This window comes from Amphiura filiformis, unplaced genomic scaffold, assembly GCF_039555335.1.
Source record: "Amphiura filiformis unplaced genomic scaffold, Afil_fr2py scaffold_54, whole genome shotgun sequence".
In the NCBI taxonomy this organism is placed as follows: Eukaryota; Metazoa; Echinodermata; class Ophiuroidea; order Amphilepidida; family Amphiuridae; genus Amphiura; species Amphiura filiformis.
This window is the reverse complement of record NW_027305518.1, coordinates 562472-581375: the sequence shown is the minus strand read 5'-3', so window position 1 is coordinate 581375 and position 18904 is coordinate 562472. Positions and strand designations below refer to the sequence as shown.

The 18904-nt window shown below is 35.4% G+C and overlaps 1 protein-coding gene across 3 annotated transcripts in view; it reads left to right on the top strand.

Annotated features, from left to right (window-relative positions):
• The window catches only part of LOC140144437 (nuclear receptor-binding protein-like), a 49002-nt gene extending 33724 nt beyond the window's left edge, over positions 1-15278 (top strand). For 2 of the 3 annotated variants that reach the window (XM_072166247.1, XM_072166246.1), the window contains 9 exons: positions 3520-3603; positions 5122-5285; positions 6665-6794; positions 7144-7231; positions 8383-8433; positions 10014-10209; positions 10779-10842; positions 12643-12698; positions 14635-15278. In XM_072166247.1, the coding sequence (XP_072022348.1) occupies positions 3520-3603; positions 5122-5285; positions 6665-6794; positions 7144-7231; positions 8383-8433; positions 10014-10209; positions 10779-10842; positions 12643-12698; positions 14635-14727 (926 nt within the window). In that variant the 3' untranslated portion in view covers positions 14728-15278. The remainder of the gene's footprint in view (positions 1-3519; positions 3604-5121; positions 5286-6664; positions 6795-7143; positions 7232-8382; positions 8434-10013; positions 10210-10778; positions 10843-12642; positions 12699-14634) is intronic. The other variant, XM_072166248.1, reaches the window with a different exon arrangement.
• The last annotated feature ends 3626 nt before the right edge of the window (positions 15279-18904 follow it).

Below are 18904 nucleotides of genomic sequence, written 5' to 3'. Positions count from 1 at the left end.
TCTTTTCTTAAGTACTACATTGTAACTATAAAAACAGTTCCCAGTTTCCATTTCTTACAATATCCATTCAATACACTATTAAAACTTAGCCTAGACTCTATTTCTTGTGTATTTAAGTATTTATATGTGATGAAAATTAGTTGGTAAATCTATTATTTTATATTTTTTTACCGATTGGGATACCCTAAAAAGTTTTTCATAGTTCTGTTTTGTGCTTGTATGCAGATGATGTACAAGTTGAGACACAAATTACCCATCCCAAGGTGTTTTTAAAAATAGGAAGCACCGCCAGAGCAGTTCTTCTGGGGTGAACCAAACCTGCTCGGTTATCAAATTAATCAGTGACAAGGTTATCTCTGAATTTGACAGGTGCTTATTGATGTTCTCATGTCATTGCGTCAATTAGCACCTGTCATATTCAGAGATAACCTTGTCACTGATTAATTTGATAACCAGGCAGGTTTGGTTCACCCCAGAAGAACTGATCTGCCTGGGCTTCCTCTTTAAGCTGTAATTTTAGTTCATTGTGTGGATAATTAGACTGTTTTACTCTTTATCAAAGCCAGACTGGGCATCATAATCACAATCATGCACATTACATTGCTACATTTAAAAGATGGTTTAATGTAATTGCACAATCATTTCACTCTGCAAACTATTTACAAGTGTAGACCTTTTTGTTTACAGTTTTTTCAATCATTTTACAGGTGGCTATTCAGGGACTGCCTTTTGAGGAGAGCGAGAGCAATATTATTGCTCTCTACTGCTCTCCTTAAATCTGATATAGAAGAGTGATTTTTAGCTCTCCTTAGCTGACTATTCTCTACATTCTATTGTAAAATGCTCTAAACTGCTCTCCTTGAAGGTTCCAGAAGAGCTATATGCTCTCCTGCAAATTCCAAAAGACAGTCCCTGGCTATTCTGGTAGAAATCCATACACCCTCTATGGAAGACATTACCTTAATCTCCCACAAAGGGAGTGTAGATTTTAAACTCATATTCCCTGTGTGGAAATGTAAGACCATGTCTTTCATGTGGGTATATGTATTTTAATTGGAATGGCCCATTGACATAAGCATAGAGAATAGCCTGATAACCTATGTATGAAATTACCTCTGGTATAAAGTCTTGAGATATCGGATGTTTTTGGAGTTGAATCAAGTTAATCATCATATAGTATCTCCATCTTCATATCATGAGTGTATGGCTTACCAATTTACTGAGTTATCTGTAGAATAGATCAAGGGAACTTTCTCTGCACTTTTTTCTTTAAAATGATTTGATACATTTCTCAGAGAAGGCGACACATGAAATGCACCATGTTTTTTTTAAAAAAAGAATACTTCTGCATTTTTTCAAGCATGTGAATTTGATATATTTTTTGTTCTTTATGTTAGGAAAATTACTATCTTGGGGGAGTTTTTCTTTGCAAAAAAAATGCAATGTTATGATTGGATAGAATTCTGTAAAGTATGCTGAGGCTTGTGGATCAACGTCTAGGTGTTGTACTTGTATGTAGGACACGTTAAATCACTGCATTTTTTTTTTTTTGGGGGAGGGTTACCTCCAACTTGTTTATCATCAAAACAGTTTTTGTGTGCTGCAGAAAATGGTTGGATTCACTAGTGTAAACCAATAATAAACAATATTGGACAAGAATAAGCTGCATTGACAAATGTTGAAAAGCTGTACCTTTGTCTGTGATTATATCATAATTTTGTATTTTAAGCAGAGAATCTCGGCACAAATCATGTGTATACGTATGCAGTTTTTAAAAGAGGGGGGAAACTAGTCGCTGTATGAGACCAATTCTAAGGAAATATGTTATCAATGAATCATCAAATTTCAGTGCAGATGTAATATTCACAAGTTATGTGTGTACATATGTATAGTCAATGTGATAGTTGGTATACATTTAGATCATGTCATCGAACACTACACTTGAGGAGTTTGTGTGCAAAAGCAGATATACACCATTTTCAGGCCACCAATATCTGCTCTATAATGCTAGCTTTAAATTGGCATTCTACTTTAAACAAATCTAAGGTAAATTTGTGAAACTTTGATTTAATTAAAAAGTAGCATGTTTTCTTATTTGGCCAGTTGTATTTTGCTTACCTCAAATTGATAAAAAATGGATGTATTTGCATTTGTATCACAACTCTTCACTTCTTTATGCTTTTTAAATTCTTGATGTACTGTATAGTGATAATATCTTCAGGGTTTTGTTTAACATTAATTGCAAGATTGGCATACATGTATGCAATGTCTTTCTCACTAGGTACTGGTCCATGAGAAGGTAGTGTAGCAGACATTCATCACATTATATACGATATAGAGTACCGCCCATAGCCTCATCAGGCATATCTTTTCAAGGGTCCGTTTTGAGACATTCAAAACCAAAAAAAGACACATTTTCCATTAGCTCTTTGTGAAAAATGTTCAGGTTTTAGTGATAATAACAATCTGACGGCAGAGCTGCTGAAACCTTACGCCTTCCCTACTGATTAACATTACAAAATGTTTATAACAGAAGTAACAGAAGACGGTATTGGCAGTGTTCTAAGGATTAGATTTTCACTCGTGAACACGGTATGTGAACATCAATATGATGTGATGTGGTAATAAATGGCACTCTTGAAGCGGATCAAATTGACATCAGTGGCGCGTGTTAACCATTTCCGTGTGTGAATATCTAATCCTGTGTCTAGTGTTAAGAAAACCCTAAGGATGTAAACTTCTGAAATTTTTAAAGGTAAAATATTTCAGATGAATTGTAAAACTTGTTTTCTCTTTTGCTTTGCCTTATATTCCCTTCTGTATCATTTTTCTGTAAGATAAGACTTCAAAGAAATTGTTAGCATTGTAAATTTGTTGTTTCGTTTTAATACCATATAATAAGTGGATATAACTAAATTTACAAATCATGCAATATAGTTCCTCCGTAATTCTGCCTAAAATAATAACAGTTGATGACAAAATCACTTAGTGAGAACATGACAAGTAATTTGAAATGGTTAAGCTGTCACTGGCTTGATATAATGCACCTGTCATTTGAAACCCCTGGCCCCTGGGTATCCGGTACTCATCCGGGGCATAGCGGGGGGACTTGACCCAAGGAAAAAAAACACATCCCCACCAGCCGGGAATTTTTACTGGGCTAAGGCAGTGACTCAACCATGGTAATTTGGTCCGGGAACATCAGCCGGAATCTTGTTGTGGACTTCGTCAGGACTTCCGTGTGGTATGGGGGCCAGGACTTGGTTTGAGACTCGCCATATGAAGAATACCTCCGCCTTGCGAGGAAGTTGGCAAGGCCTTGTGGGGGATTTGTCAATTTTCAAAATTGAGTCCTCGTCAAGGTACCCGGGGGCTGGGGTGACAATTGATGGGTGCATAATCGCATTGTTGTGCATCAGTAGACGTACATTGTAGGACATAACTTCTCAGTACAGTACAAGGGAATCGCATCAGGCAAGTGTATTGATACTAACAGGTGTTTTTGTTATTGTTTTTTAGTTGCCCCGGATGCAATACACAATCATGTGAAGACTTACAGGGAAGTGAAGAATAACATGCATTATGTGGCACCAGAGTATGCAAGTAAGTGATGTATAGAAAAACACTTGTAGCCCTAATTTAATTATCCAAAATTAGGGCTGTTGTCGACAAGGCCTTTGTCGACAATATTGTCGACAAAGCCATTTTCCTGATTGTCGACAAGCATGGACTAATTGTCGACAAGAACCAGTCATTAAAATTATTAGAGATAAAGCTTAAGACCAGCATTATTTACCAAATGCAATTAATTCTAGTTATAAAAAAAGTACTAATTGAGCATAAGATTACATTGATACGATGGATTAATATACTTCCATTTTGTAGTGGTAAGTTACCGACATGATTTATATGTGTAGTTGACGTTAATATTTTGATGTAAATAAACGGCGCATAACATGGTCTCTGAATTTTAATATATGGACTTGATGTATTGCTTTATCAACAACTTGCCGATGTCGGATCTTGAGATTTGACAATTGTCGGCAATGAAAGTTCTACTCGACAACAGCCCTATTCAAAATATACTTGTTGGAATGGGTTTGTGATTCAAATCACAGTTGAAGGTGAAATATTCATAGTAGCACCTTCTTGGTCAACAAGACCCAATTTGTTGAGCTCATTACATTTTTTCTAGGGCTGGCGTCGGCACCGTTTTTTAATGTTGACATGTCAATATAATTCGTATACCGACGTCGACAGTGTTGACATAAAAAAAATTCTTTTTTAAATTTTCAACAAATATTTTTGGCCAGAAAAGCAAGTTATAGGCCCAAAATGACTTGTTATTCAAGGTTGGAAACCAGAGAAATACTGCTACTCAAAAAAAAATGCCAATTTACAAAGTTGGATAAAGTTGTACATTTTAATTACTTTTGCTTCTATTGAACAGCTAGCAATGCATACTAATTCAATGTGTCCCTGACTGTTCAATAGAAGCAAAGGTACCGTAATCAAAATGTACAACTTTATCCAACTTTTAAAAAAAAAATTGGCATTTTTGTTTTTAATAGCAAGCCAACTAAGTATGTCAGTGGTTTTGCTATCCTTTATGCTTGAAAGAGCTTCTGATGTTAAATCAAAGAGATTAGTTCCTATGAGAATCAAATCTGAATTGCCCCATGCCTAACACTATGGCAATTCTGTTATATTTCCGATATATCAGCGTTAAATAAATGTTTCACAATTGTAATGTGATCAGGCAAAATGCGTTGGATGTCAGGAATATTAATTTTGAGATACAGCCAGTAATAATAATTTTCAACTTCTTTTGTATTTAATATTCTGAGCAGCAGTAAAATGGCCATATCTCTACATGTAGAATCCAAGTGTAATTATGATGGGGTTTTCAGCAAAATAAAGGTCTGAGAAGCTCATGTATTGAAATTGAAAACTGAATTTTGATTTTGAGCGACATCAGACTCATGTAGCTTGATCGCATCACAATTTTAGCTGTTCTGAGAAGCCTATGGGTGCAAAATATTGTTGTTATACAGTACCTTATCTCATTGTTGATGGACCAATTATATATATGATGCCAAATCCATTTTTATCCTTATTCAGATTCCTTGGATCGAATGGAGCCTGGTGCAGACATCTACGCATTTGGTATATGTGCTCTTGAGATGAGTGTGGTCGAGATTCAAACGAACAGTGACACCAAGAAAAACATATCAAGAGAATCCATTGATAAAGCCATAAAGCAGCTAGAAATTCCAGAACAAAGGGTATGTATTGGAATTCAACATTTCTCCTGTAGTCCATTGAATTTCCTCAAGACAGTAGCGTCCGTGTGTGATATGCCTGTTATCAAAGGCAGTGTATCTGTAGGGCACAGTCTTTTCAAGAGCTGCAAGATTCCTTATAGTTGTAATCAGTCCTTCTTTTGGTTCAAATCTGTGCAAGAATCCAGTTGTTAGTATGAACAAGTAGATAAAGATTCAGAGGTAGCAGAGTACCACGTATACAGTCCAACCTCATTTATCTGGCCATAAGCCATACAGCAGAGTGAACAGACGACAGAACAGTTTGGTGGGAACATTGTCACCACTCAACCCCCAGTTGGAGTGAACGGCACACACACCGACATCGCCTGGTTAATAATTACTTGGTACAGTAGAGACACTAAAATAAATACCCAGGATCGATACATGTGAATGTGCTATGCACGATTTGATATTCAGACGATTAAACTTTGGATACCTGGGTAGAAAATTATGAATATCTCCTGTAATTTGTTTATTCTAAAGAAGCCATATTTTTTCCTTGCACTTGAATATATGTGTTGAAAGGATATGATAGTCGTTGGCTTTGCGTATTGCGAAAGAACCGTGCGTATTGAGCTAAAAAACTGACACAAATTCTGATTTTATATGTGCCGAACTATTGCGCAGCGTAGGCCACTCGTGGAGGCAGTCTAAAAGCAGATGACCTCATGGCGCATACCATGCTCACTCACACACAGAGAGGTCAGTCACCGGGCTATTGTCAGTAGCCTTAGTCGGATGTTCCTCGGCCCATTATGCATCTCAAAACTATTAAACAGGTCGGAACGAAATGGCCATGCGTGGCTGTGGATTCAACCTACCATGGCGATTTGTGACCGTACATGCGAATGAGCCGTAAATGTCCTCAATTGTATTCTGAGTTACAGTGTAAAATGGGCATGAAGGTCGTATTCATAGGTACCTCAATTTGGTGCTACGTGTACCTCATTTAATGAGATACAAGCACCAAATTGAAATACCTATGAATATGACCTTCATGCCCATTTTACACTGTAACTCAGAATACAATTGAGGACATTTACGGCTCATTCGTGGTGTACTGGTCACATTTCTGCCATGAAGATATCGGAGCGATGACACTGTGCGGCATAGGTCAATGTCTAGAATGGGCCAAACATAGGCTGGATTAGTGAAAAGTCTGATGTGACTTATTTGTCATTCTGCATTGAATGTCCAAAGTTTCCACAAAGATTTATAACAAGAAATTACTTCTTACGGGGTAATAACACTGTAAAGATGGCATTTCAGTATAACACATAGTTATGCCTATTTGCATACTACCAATATAAATTTTGTATGTTTCTTTCTTTCTATTTCAGGATTTTATCAACAAGTGCCTATGTGACCATAAGCATAGACCCTCAGCTAGAGAACTATTGTTGCATCGGTACCTGTTTGAAGTCCATTCCTTGAAACTACTATCAGCTCATTGCTGTGTCAAAAATGAGAGTAAGTTAGACATTAAATGGTTTATGGAATGATCTAGGGCTGTAGAGGTCAGCGACATTAAAAAAACCTGTAAAGTGTGCTGAGGCTTGTGGATCAATGTCTAGGCATTATGCCTGTGTAGCACACAATAAATCACTGCGTTTTTTTTGCTAGTAAATATGGGAATTGAAAGGTGCAAGCTCGTAGAAACAAGTTACCTGTCTCAGTGTGCTATGTGGTCTAAAACTTGTAGCAACACCGTAAATTTTGAAAATTTGCTCTACTTTCAACTTTTTTGAACATAAAATTATTGTGATCTATGGGTCTCTCCTGATTTATGATATTAGGGATTGAATCTTTGTTTTTGCAGACATATTAGCAGACCAGTTAGAAGAAATGAATGACAAGGAGGTTCAAGGAGAGTCTGTCATAGCAGAACTTACCCACATCAAATGGAAGTAAGTTAGCAATAGAAATCAAATATGTATATTAGTGTGTGAGCCTGGGGTGTTTGGTACCAGTAGGGGCCATTGAGGCCTATTGACCTTGACCTATTTTGCTATGTTACCTCCAACATCCAAGATGGTGCAATCCTATCCTTATTTGAATTGATTGATCAAAACGAACATTTTGACTCCTTTTTTGGGAAAAATCAAAGTACTTTGATGTTTTTGAATCCTTGTGACTAGAGGAATACATTGGAATGGTTTTTAACACAATTTGATCAACTTTGAAATTTGACCCTGTATAAAGTTTGACCTTTTTATGCCAAAAGCTACTCCAGTTCAATTGCTATCAGGCATTTTTGTGTTGCCCATGATGTCAACTACTAAATTGCAGCTTTATTATGGCTTTACCTATATCCTCCACAGCTGGAGTGGGTATTTCAAATGGAAGTTACCCAATTGTCTCTTCTATTCAAAACTCATACTCCCTCTGTGGAAGACTTTAGCCAAATCTTCCACAGGGGTAGTATGGATTTCAACTGGAATAGCCCATGGCACTCTGGAAAGTCTACCCTGGTTGAGAGTGGTGAGCGCCAAGTGTAATCTTAATTCACCTTGGTCTGGGGCGGACATTTTATAAATGAATTTAGAAGAGCAGCAACGAAACCACTTGCATTACATTCCAGATGTTAAATCTATATCATATGCAACATTTGAGGAAAAATGAACAAGTCCGTTTTATTTTATGGCCATTTGTCTATAACTGGTCTTTACATGTAGCCCTATGGAGAGAGTGCCCGTTGAGGGCGCTATAACCCTCATTTTAGGAACAAAAAATGTGATTTAAAAAAAATGACCCGTGCAAATATTCTAAAATTGTCAGAGTATGTAGTATTATCATGTAGAAATATAATCAAGTAGTTGCCCTACCTGCTCTTCTCCGAAAAAATAAAAAGTCCTATACCTCAATGATAGTGAAACCTAGGTGTCTTACAAATGTTTTGGGTCGGCACAAGAAGTAGGGTCGGTGATGACAACCAAGCAACTTTATTTTTTGTTGCCTAATGAGAAGACTTGACAAGTGATACTGTTGTTGCATAACAGCTGACAGGTTGATAGAGTGTTGTTAGATATTTGAGCGTTCTTTGCCTTTTTGTTTGCAGATTTTCACAAGTACCAACACTGGAATTGGAGAAGTTCCTTGAAGAAGTCAAGTAAGTTAGTCATATCTAATGCTCGGCAAAATTTTAAATTATAACAACAATAATAATATGATGATGACGGACGATGACAACGATGCAGTAATGTTGCCATTTAGTACTTAAGGTAGTCTCCAGGCTTCATAAAAGTGTTTAACTTCAACCTTCCAAGACGTTGATTCACTAGTAATAACAATATTTTGACAATGTGCTACATTTCCTTTGTGTGTATACTGCAATTGCAAGTTAGCATGGGTCTTCTTCTCATGATGCATACTATGAATACCTCTCGGGCAGAACAGGATTGCCCAGTGCATACTTGCATTATGTTCCTAAATGGGTCATTTTGGTACTAATTATAATAATTAATACTGGAGGTGCATTTGCTAAGGCTCAAAAAACAAATTTGTTTTCTGTAGACTGCGCATTTCATTTCTGGGAGCGATTTATTTTTTCAATTTTTGTTCATTTAAGAAATCCAGAAAACATATTCAATATAAAATAACTAAATATCCTCTGAAATTTCAATCTATAATTTTCCTAAAACTATCTATGTTTACATTTAGCCTACTCTGCACTGATTTAATAAGAAAGAGAAGTGATTTGAGGCATATGTAATATACCCTGACTCTAAAAAAATGTGTTTTATATTCAGGTTTTCAGACCACCTACAGGAAACACTTGTTTTTTTAAAGCCTAATGCTATATAAACTGATATTTATTTAACCACTGTTTTTTCTTTTAAACTATAAACATCTTTAATATTACATTGATTATACAATAATTTAACTAATAATTAAATTTAAGTTTACTTTGCTACTTTTTATTTTGTCAAACATTTCTGTAATTTTCTTGAATGAACATTAAATATAAAACATCAGTAATTGATTGCATTTTTGTTTAGATTTCTTTATCCAAGATAAACTTTTCAATAACAGCATTTTAATAAATAATATCTGATTAACATAGTATATAGCTTGGATTAACATTAATATTCAAACTAATAATTTTGTTGGTATGAGTCGGCATTTTGTAATATGTCATTGTGCACTTTTGAAATTATAATAATAGTAAAAAGCTTTTGATAAATAGTTGCAGTTTTTTTAGAGATGTAAATGGCAAGATACCAGGTATGTTGTAATATATAAGTACACATAGCACAGAAAGTAAGTACCATTGTTCGTATGTCATTCAGTAAAACAAAAAAAATCCGAAACACATATTTTGTTATGGAAGATGTCTTTTAATTTGACACCTCAAGTGGACAGGAAAGGTGTGCACATGCTATTTTGACGTTAGTCTTGCTTGAAAAGGTGGCTTACTACTGCTAATTTGAAGATTTGAGTTTCTTGTATGTTGGCTATGTTTTCTGGAATAGAGTTCCAATCTGTAATAATTATTGTTCTCAGAAAAAATGAGTTCTTGTAGCAGTCTTTTGTAGCTGCAATTAATAAGTGCAATATTTAGATTTTTACAAATCATTACAGTACGATCCATGTGCTGTTTTTCGCACTACATTATCTTCCAAAAGCTGCCTTGCGTTGCAGCACTGCCTTTAAATAATGTTGTAATTTTCTTCCATTGCCATCACCCAGGACTGGAATCTATCCACTGACAGCATATGCCTTGCCACAAAAGAATACAGTGAAACCCAGACCTAAGTCCCCAGAGACGGCAGAGTCTGAGAAGAGTGAGACGCCAGAATTGAAAGAAATGGAGAATCGTAGGATCAGTTCTATGCAGTGTACATTGAAGAAGGTAGAGGAGAAGGAAGGCAAGGACAATATAGCAGTAAGTATTGGATAGAAGTGTTCAGCCATGTTAAACTGGACAAAACTTGAATCAAAAGAATTTGGCTTAAAAAGTGACAACTCGGACTAGACCTGTGCAAACTACTTTGGTTAATATGCCATATTGAATTTGCATGCATGGTGACCAAAATCGATCAGGCATTTATTGGCAATGGCCATAAATTTAATGATGTCTTTAAGCTTGAGCATTACGAAGGTGTATGTTGTGCTTGTTTTGCGTTACTGTTCCCGCTAAGCCTGTGCATGTCGCGAAATTGGTGCAGCGCTTTCAAGAACTGGCGCAAGGCCTCTATAGCAGAAACAGGAGAAATGTTTCCGGTTGTTGTTCACTTATATAAAATATGGACCATCATGATATCAAATTTCTATATCCAAAAGCATTGTGTAGGCTTATTTTTATATGGGTTTTGTTCTCTTCAAATCAAAAGTGTGGGGTTTGATCCACTTATGTACATTTCTACAAAATAGAACCAATCTTCAACAATTTTGCATAAAAATTAAAAAAAACAAAGAAAGTTGATGATATTTTGTGTGTGTTTTGTTTTGTAGCTGGAGCTACTATTACAGATGGAAGACAAAATGAATAGGCAACTAACATGTGAATTTGGAAGAGGTGAGTACATTGTACTGGGATTGCCCTGAGCACTACCTGCCGATCTAACATTGCATCTGATTGGTCAATTACATGATATCTTTACTTTAATCACCAATCAGTATGGAGCTTTGCAAATAATTCACCCCGTTTTTTTTGCGTGGTGAAATTATTCTGACAATGTTGCCGATTGGTCCAATTGAATACCTGAGTGGAAGAAGGGCCCAACTCCAATTTTTAACAGAAATGAGTTAGACCCAGCATGTTATTGCCAGCAGACTGTTCTTCCTTGTGTGTGAAAGATGAGCCAAAATCCACTCTCTAAATAGTCTTCCACGTACACTTAATCATGGTTTTCATGGAAGAAAGGCCCAACTCCATGGAGTTGGGCCCTTCTTTCACAAAATATTGGGTTAAAGAGGAATTTTTGTTCCTCCATGAAATCTGCTTTTCACTACAATAAACTTTCTTGCTAACATATTACATGCTTCTACTTGTGCAATTAATGGATAATTACCAAATTTCTGTAGCTATTTATAACACATCTGCTTACGGAACTACCGCTTGCAGTATATTAGTGGAAGAAGGGCCCAACTCCAGCTCGTATTAAGACATGTACCGTTGCCATGGAAACATCATATATGATTTTGAATGTATGTAATAATGTATGGCCATGTATTAAAGGTTCCCTGAAGATGAAAACATTCTGTCTATAAAACTTTTCCAAATATTAAGTTTTTTCTTAATATCTCAAAAACAGTTTTGATGGAGTTGGGCCCTTCTTCCACTCAGGTATTCAATTGATAATGAAAACTTCTTTTTGGCAAATCGGCAGGTAGTTCTCATGGGGTTAAGGCACTAACAGTGATCCCAGCAAAAGCATTAATAAATAAAATTTGTAGGAATAGCAACGTTTGCACAGTATTTTTGTGGGACATGAGAGCACAGCACAGTTGTGAATGTTTGAAATTCGCGATATAATACAAATTTTATGGCAAATTATTAAAAATTTACATTTAACAGTTTTGAAAGTAAACTTGACAGATTAATGATATGTACTTAAAGTGTATGTAGCCAGGAGAAAAGGCCGTCCATTTGAAAATTTTGAATTCACATTGAAGATATACATTTTTTCCCATATAAAGACCTAAAAATTTTCTGTCTTTTTGTCCCACAAAAAATACTGTGCAAACATTGCTATCCAATATCTGAAAAGTAAAGGATAAATCAAGATAATGTCATTTTGTCATATGGGAAAAATGGCAAAAAGGAAGAATTAATGGCGGTGTTGATGAATATGAATGAAGCTCCGTTCAGTTGCATATGGACAAACTTTCGAAACTTGGACCAAAATGTCACATTTGATCCATATTGGGTTGTTTTCAGTCTTGTCACTTGCAGGGTATGTTAGCACACTCATTCTCTTAACAAAAGTGAAAAAAAATCATGATTTTTGGTAACATATTAGATTTGCACACTTGGTTTCAGAGAAGAATGGCAGTTCCTGACTCAGATTGATGTGAGCGCCCTGTTAATGAGTGACATACGTGGAGCTTTGTGTTCCCTTCAAGCGTGCCAGTCTGCGCCGATCAACATATTCAGCCAATCTGATCTGTATCGGTCTGTTGATATGATTATCAGACGATTGAATCAGCCAATCAGAACCCTACTTCTGTGTTTACGCTGTGCACGCTCTCAAAATGTAAAGAACTACCGTTCTTCTCTGCCACAAACTGTAGTATGGTATGCATTTATATAATTATGTATGTATGAAAGTGTTATTGCAAACTTCAATGAATTGTTATCATTGTTTTGTTGCAGAAGAAAGTCCAGAATCTTTAGCTGAAGAACTAGTAGACTTTGGTTTTATCCATGCTGTAAGTATAAAACTCTGATAAGTGATACAAATAATAACTGCTTGCTCATGAGGGAAATAGTGCAGAATATTTCCCAGAGGTGAACATAAGACAATAGGCCTACTTTTTTCCTGAGACGAAGTTCAGGGGAAAAGAAGTAAGCCCACATTCCCCAGGGGAAATTTTTGCAGCATTTTCTAAATAAACAGCAGTCAATATTTGTTTTATCTAACATATATGAAAATATTCACTGTCACAACCTTAAAAGGTAAGTAACATGAACAAGGACCAAATGATCTGATCACGGAGTTTGATTTACTGAGGTTGCGCTACTGAGCAGAGCAAAAAGTTGCCATAATAAGTATTGACTGTATGTTATCATCACTGGTCATTAGTCATTTTTTATGGGAACCTTTTGCCTTGTCGCGCAAAATATCGGTGAGACCGGGAAGTAGTCATAATATTTTATGGCATGAAATTTAGTATCTATTAGGCAAAAAAAAAAAAAGTTTGTCTCAAAGCTCACGAGAAATTTAAAAACAAATGCGAAATGCGATTAAAAAAAATTTTATTCCGACTTTTTCATGGTATTTTGAGAAAAAGTCTGATTTTCGCCGATTTTTCTGGAAAAAACTATAAAAAATGTTTTTTGAAATAAAAAAAATTTCCGCATTTCTTTTTTGTCAAATAAATGCGATTTTACAAAGCAGCAAGCTTTGAGACAAACCTTTTTTTTTTTTTGGCCTTATAGATACTGAATGTGATGTATAATCAGGGTTCGTAGCGGTCATTAAATTCCTTAAAAGTCAGTGAATTTGAAGCAAGGTCATTAAAAGTCATTAAATTTTGTAGAAAAGTAAAAAAGTCATTAAAAGTCTTTGAAATATATTTGTATGAAGGAAAAAATAAAAATACGATGTATTTTAATAATTATTGAATTTAATTTATGATTTATTATTATGTATTACTTTATACTTTCCCGTTAGATAAATTAGAACAGTAGATTAGTTGAGTAACCCTGCCGAATTCAGCAGCTGAACCTGCAGGCTGTAGTATCAATGTATATTTGTATAGGGTAAAACTAACTGGTACTTATATTAAGAGGTACAAACATAACTGGTACTTATATTAAGATGTACAAACAATACTGTTCAACACATCCGAGGTATGAGATTTAATAAAAAGTCATTGAAAAGTGTATTTGAAAGTCATTAAAAGTCATTGATTTCACTGTGGTCTTGACACTATGAACCCTGATAATACATCACATGAAAAAGATACTTTCATGTGTAATTCTTCTTTCTCCTGTATATTGATATGTTAAGAATAACGATTAAGCAACATTAATTTGATCTCGTGCGCTAGTTTGTAAGGCTAAAAAAAAGTCCATGTCAGCTGAAACGGCATATTCATTTTTTATTTTTTCAAAAAGTTTTTTTTTAGTTTTTTGCCGTAAAATCGTGAAATTTTGAGACAAATTTGGAAGAAAAGTTACTTGATTCGATACACTCATTGTTTAGGTATAAAACAATTGATGTTTGTACTTCAATTGTTTTTAAAAAAAAGCGCAGTGATCTATAGTGCGCTACGCACAGGCACAACGCCTAGACGTTGATCCACAAGCCTCAGCACACTTTACTTTAAATCACCACAATTTCATACTGTGTACTTTTGAACACTCGAAAATGACATCTTAGTTCATAATTTTGTTTAAAAGAATCTAAAAAAAAAGAAATCTTAAAAAAAACCTTATTCCGCATTCGTTTTTGAAACTGCCATGGGCTTTGAGACATAGCATTATTTTGTTTTAGCCTAATGTTTGAATGTTTCCATGTTCCAGTGTATGATGCGTAAGCCTCGTCCCCAGTTTTATATTTTCATGTGTTATGTAATATGCTTTGTATATCAGCAATGGGAGCACAGTTTCTCAAATAGTTCACATTTTTTTATGTTACAGAACGACAAAGGGAAGATTACCAACATCATCAATGAGAAACTTGTGGCAATTGACATTCTAAACAGTACCAATCAGATCACAGTGGCCTCATAGCACAGGGAGAGACTCCATCAAGATATCATCACAATGTGTTATTTGAACACTTGATTACAATGTACAGGGTTGGAAATATATAGGAGCATTGTTTGATTTCTGTAAACAGCCAGGTTCCTCTTATAATGCCAAGATACGTAACACAGGGGTTGCCACAGTTTTTCTCTCTGACCAACAGCGGGGTGACCATGTGATGTCAAAAATGCAGCATTCATAAGTACAATTAAAAAGCGAGCTGTTGGAAACTGCTTTTCCACAAAATAACTTGAAGAGTAAAAGTTTCAAGGGCTAGAGATTCTGATCCTAGCCAGATCTGTATCAAAAATCCCTAAGTGAAAAAGCATCAGCAGTTTTTAAAGGGTACTTTCACTGAATCTGGGAAACATACCACTTCTGAAGCAAAATGATTTTGTGTAAATACATCCAATACTAGGTGCCTGACCAGGTAAGTGGACATTCAAAGGGGCTTCTTCACTTGGAGAACACTGGTCGACTTTGAGCAAGAAGTTGAAATAAAATTCCTGACCAGTTAGCTGCCCATTTTGAAGTATGCCTGGTCCATTACTGTGATATGTGGCAATCCTGTGTGTAACAGTGCCCAGTTATTCTTAGTAATGAACAGCATTGGCACAGTTTGGTGTGTCTCTAGATTCCCATGTAATTGGGTATACACATTGGCAATAGATAAGGTTTGTGACAATGATCCTCAGAGGTACCTATGTAGGAATCTGGCTGTGTATAATGCCTGTGATTTTGTTTTCTATCAGAGAAGATTTTAAATCCTTCCCATAATGCAATCTGAACTAATATTAATGAGACCTGGATGTTATCATGTTAAAACCTACCCAACAGATTCAAAAAAGTAAATTTCATGAAATAAATAAGCAAAAGACACACTAAATATCACAGATTGTAATATTTAGTATATATATTAGATGGATATGTTGATTGGCGGTCAGGTGATACAAACGAGTCATTCATACAGATGTTTGAAAATGAAAAAGTTAACAAACTACTGTAAGAATTTGTTCTTGTCCGAGCAACTCGTTAATGGGCTCATATGCTTATTAACACTTTTTTACAGTATTACTTAATAGAATCTGTAGAAAACCAAATGATTTGATCTTTTGGCTATTGCAATTTCTCAAAGGGTATGGGAAGGAATTAGAATCTTCTATGGTTTTGTGTGATAATAGTAACATTTTATGTCAATAACAAAAGGCATTATGAGACAGCTCATTATGTAATCTTGATATCTCCGACATGTTGCCAATGATTTATAGGATGGAAAAACATTCCTTTTTTTTATTAACCCGCCGTATTCATTTTCGTAACTATAAGTCCCATGTACTGATAATTTAGTGGTGCACTAAACAGCTTCCCAGTCACTATAAAGGCAGATCTGTATCTGTGAGTCTTTATATTGGGCTACCGTAAAGATTCACCTAATGGCGCATTTGGGCTCCTTTGCCTTGGGGTAAATTTCATGTGCAAAAAGAGAGCCCCCTCCTCTGAAATCCAAACAAGAATTAAGGTTCAGTGTCTTTGCTTGCTGGTGGGAATTTTGCGGGATGGCACTTTTAGGTTGCACCTTAAATTCCACTTATGATAAGGGAACCCATACCGCCATTATAATGAAAGACAGAGATAAAAAAAATATATCGCGTCTGACCTCAGGGCAAATGTGCGCCGTGATTGGTTGCCAACCTGCGCAGCAAGGCATTTTCCGTCTAGTTGTCAGAATTTCAGACGCGAACTAGTCTTTTTATCTCTGTCTTTCATTATATGCAAATCTTTATGGTATTCCAGTTGAAAACCATACACCCCCTATGGAAGTTATGTCCTTAATCTTCCACACAGGGAGTGTGAATTTCAAACAGGGTAACCTGAATGGTTTGAAATCTACACTCCTTGTGTGGGAGATGAAGGTCATGTCTTCCACAGGGGGTGTATGGATTTCAATTGGAATAGCCCAATTATGTGAGCAGTCACATCAAAAGGTGACCTTTGAATCAAATCAAATTTAAGAGAATACATTCATGTCAAGAATTTTATCAGCTTTATTTGAGGCAGCACTTTTCGAAATTGATTGAGGCATTCAGATTATATAAGTCAAAATAATATATTTTTATCTTAACTTTTTCATGCATTGTTTCATCCATATCTTGCAAAGCAGTTTGCCACAAATTTCACCTTTTGATTTGACCGGTCACATTAATATTTATTTCATATAGGGCCTACTATAATAAAATGCAGAATTAAATGGACTAGTTTACGTCTGATGTTATCTGTCAATCAAACTCAGGCACGGTTTGTTGTGTTGTGATGATGAGTTGCTGAACACGGCGGTAAAACAGGGTGCCTTATGGTTAATTTAGCACCTTCAAATATACAAACAGTCTCAAAAGTAGGTCTTCATAGTTGGAAACTTCCTTTCCTGAAGGCACCATGTTAGTAATGCCTAAAAAAGCTGCTTTCTGCCTTGTAAAAGTACGTAATTTCTCACCATTTTCTGCACTTCCTTTTCTGCGATCGGTGCCAGATGAATAGACCTTCCTTTCATGTGTTATTAACCAATCGAGGGTCGTAGGGAGTTTGATTGACAGTGACGTCAGATGCAAACTAGTCTTTTCAATTCTATCTTTAATTATACCAAGTCAAGTTGTATTTTACAAAAATCTTCAGCTTGTTCTTCATAAAGTGTGAATTTAAAATTAGAATACTTGTTGATTCACAATGATGTCAAGGCACCATGTCTAATTTGGTCCTATAGTTCTGTCGGTACCCTGGTACAAATGGATCTTTCTATCATACCATGAACAATTGTATAGCACATTCATGTTTTATTTAAATGAAAACAAAAACTTTAAGCAAATGCTTGATACAATTTATAACATCACAAGGATGTGAGAGAAAGATTCATTGGTACATAACTGGGCACCAATAGTGCTATAGGACCAAATTGGACATGGTGCCTAAAACCAAAGTGATAAAAACATCTCAATTTGAAAGATAATGTAAGAATATTTAAGTTGTTAATTTTTTTGAATTCATATGAATATGCTGTATAGAATCTACTATAATTTTGTTTGCCATTAAGGGGGTACTACACCTCTTGATAAATGTGTGTCTATTTTTGCATTTTTCTCGAAAACTAATAACACACTGTTAACAAAATTTATGCATATTATAGGGGCAAGGAATCCAATTACTACACTGGAATTTCAGTGATCCAAGACAAGCGGTTTGTTATTTATTATAAGAAATAAGGTACCGCTAAGATGTACCTCATTTCCTATCATATATACTGAACCGCTTGTCTTGAGTCACTGAAATTTCAGTGTAGTAATTGGATTCCTTGCCCCAATAATATACATAACATTTGATACCAGTGTGTTATTATTTTTGAGAAAATGCAAAAATAGTCACAAATTCAACACATGGGTGTAGTACCCCCTTAATCTGAATAGTTTACCGTAATTTTCTTTTTACCTTTTGTCGGCATATTTGCGTCCTGATAATTTGTTTTGTTTTTGTCTTTTCGTGACCTCGTTCTCATTATTAATGTTTAGGTCACAAGAACTAATACAGTATTGTACATATTACCGGCGATATATGTAAAAAGGAAATGCCATTACATTTGTATGTCTTCCTCCTAATATGTACAGTTTGTAAAAAAATGCATAGGAACTAGAATCAAGATAGACTTACTATTAACTTGTGTGTATAAAATAACCGCATTAAGAGTGGGCTTTTGCACTTTGGCATCAAACAGCGGTTTGGTTCATTTCTTTGATAATTTGCCTCATTAAAGAACGAACATTTCAAAATTTATTTGGTCATCAACAAAGGTGCTATCAAGCAAGTGTAAGTACACAAAAAGCTGTCAATCAAATTCAGAATTTAACAAAAGGAATTACAAATTAGGTGAAATATGTGACGTGTAATGTCAAAAGCAGACACTTTTGGGTAGGATCGTAAATGGAGAAATAGCCAAAAATCTGAAGGCGGGCGATTTTTTTCACAATTTGGGGTTGTTGCTAATTTGTGATGTTATTAATGTTAAAAATATTGTCTGATAGTTTCAGACCGGAATATAACTGGCATCTTGTATTTTTTGTGACATTTTTCAAGTTAATTCCTACTCTCAACATTGTCAATAATATCTTTAAAGGCC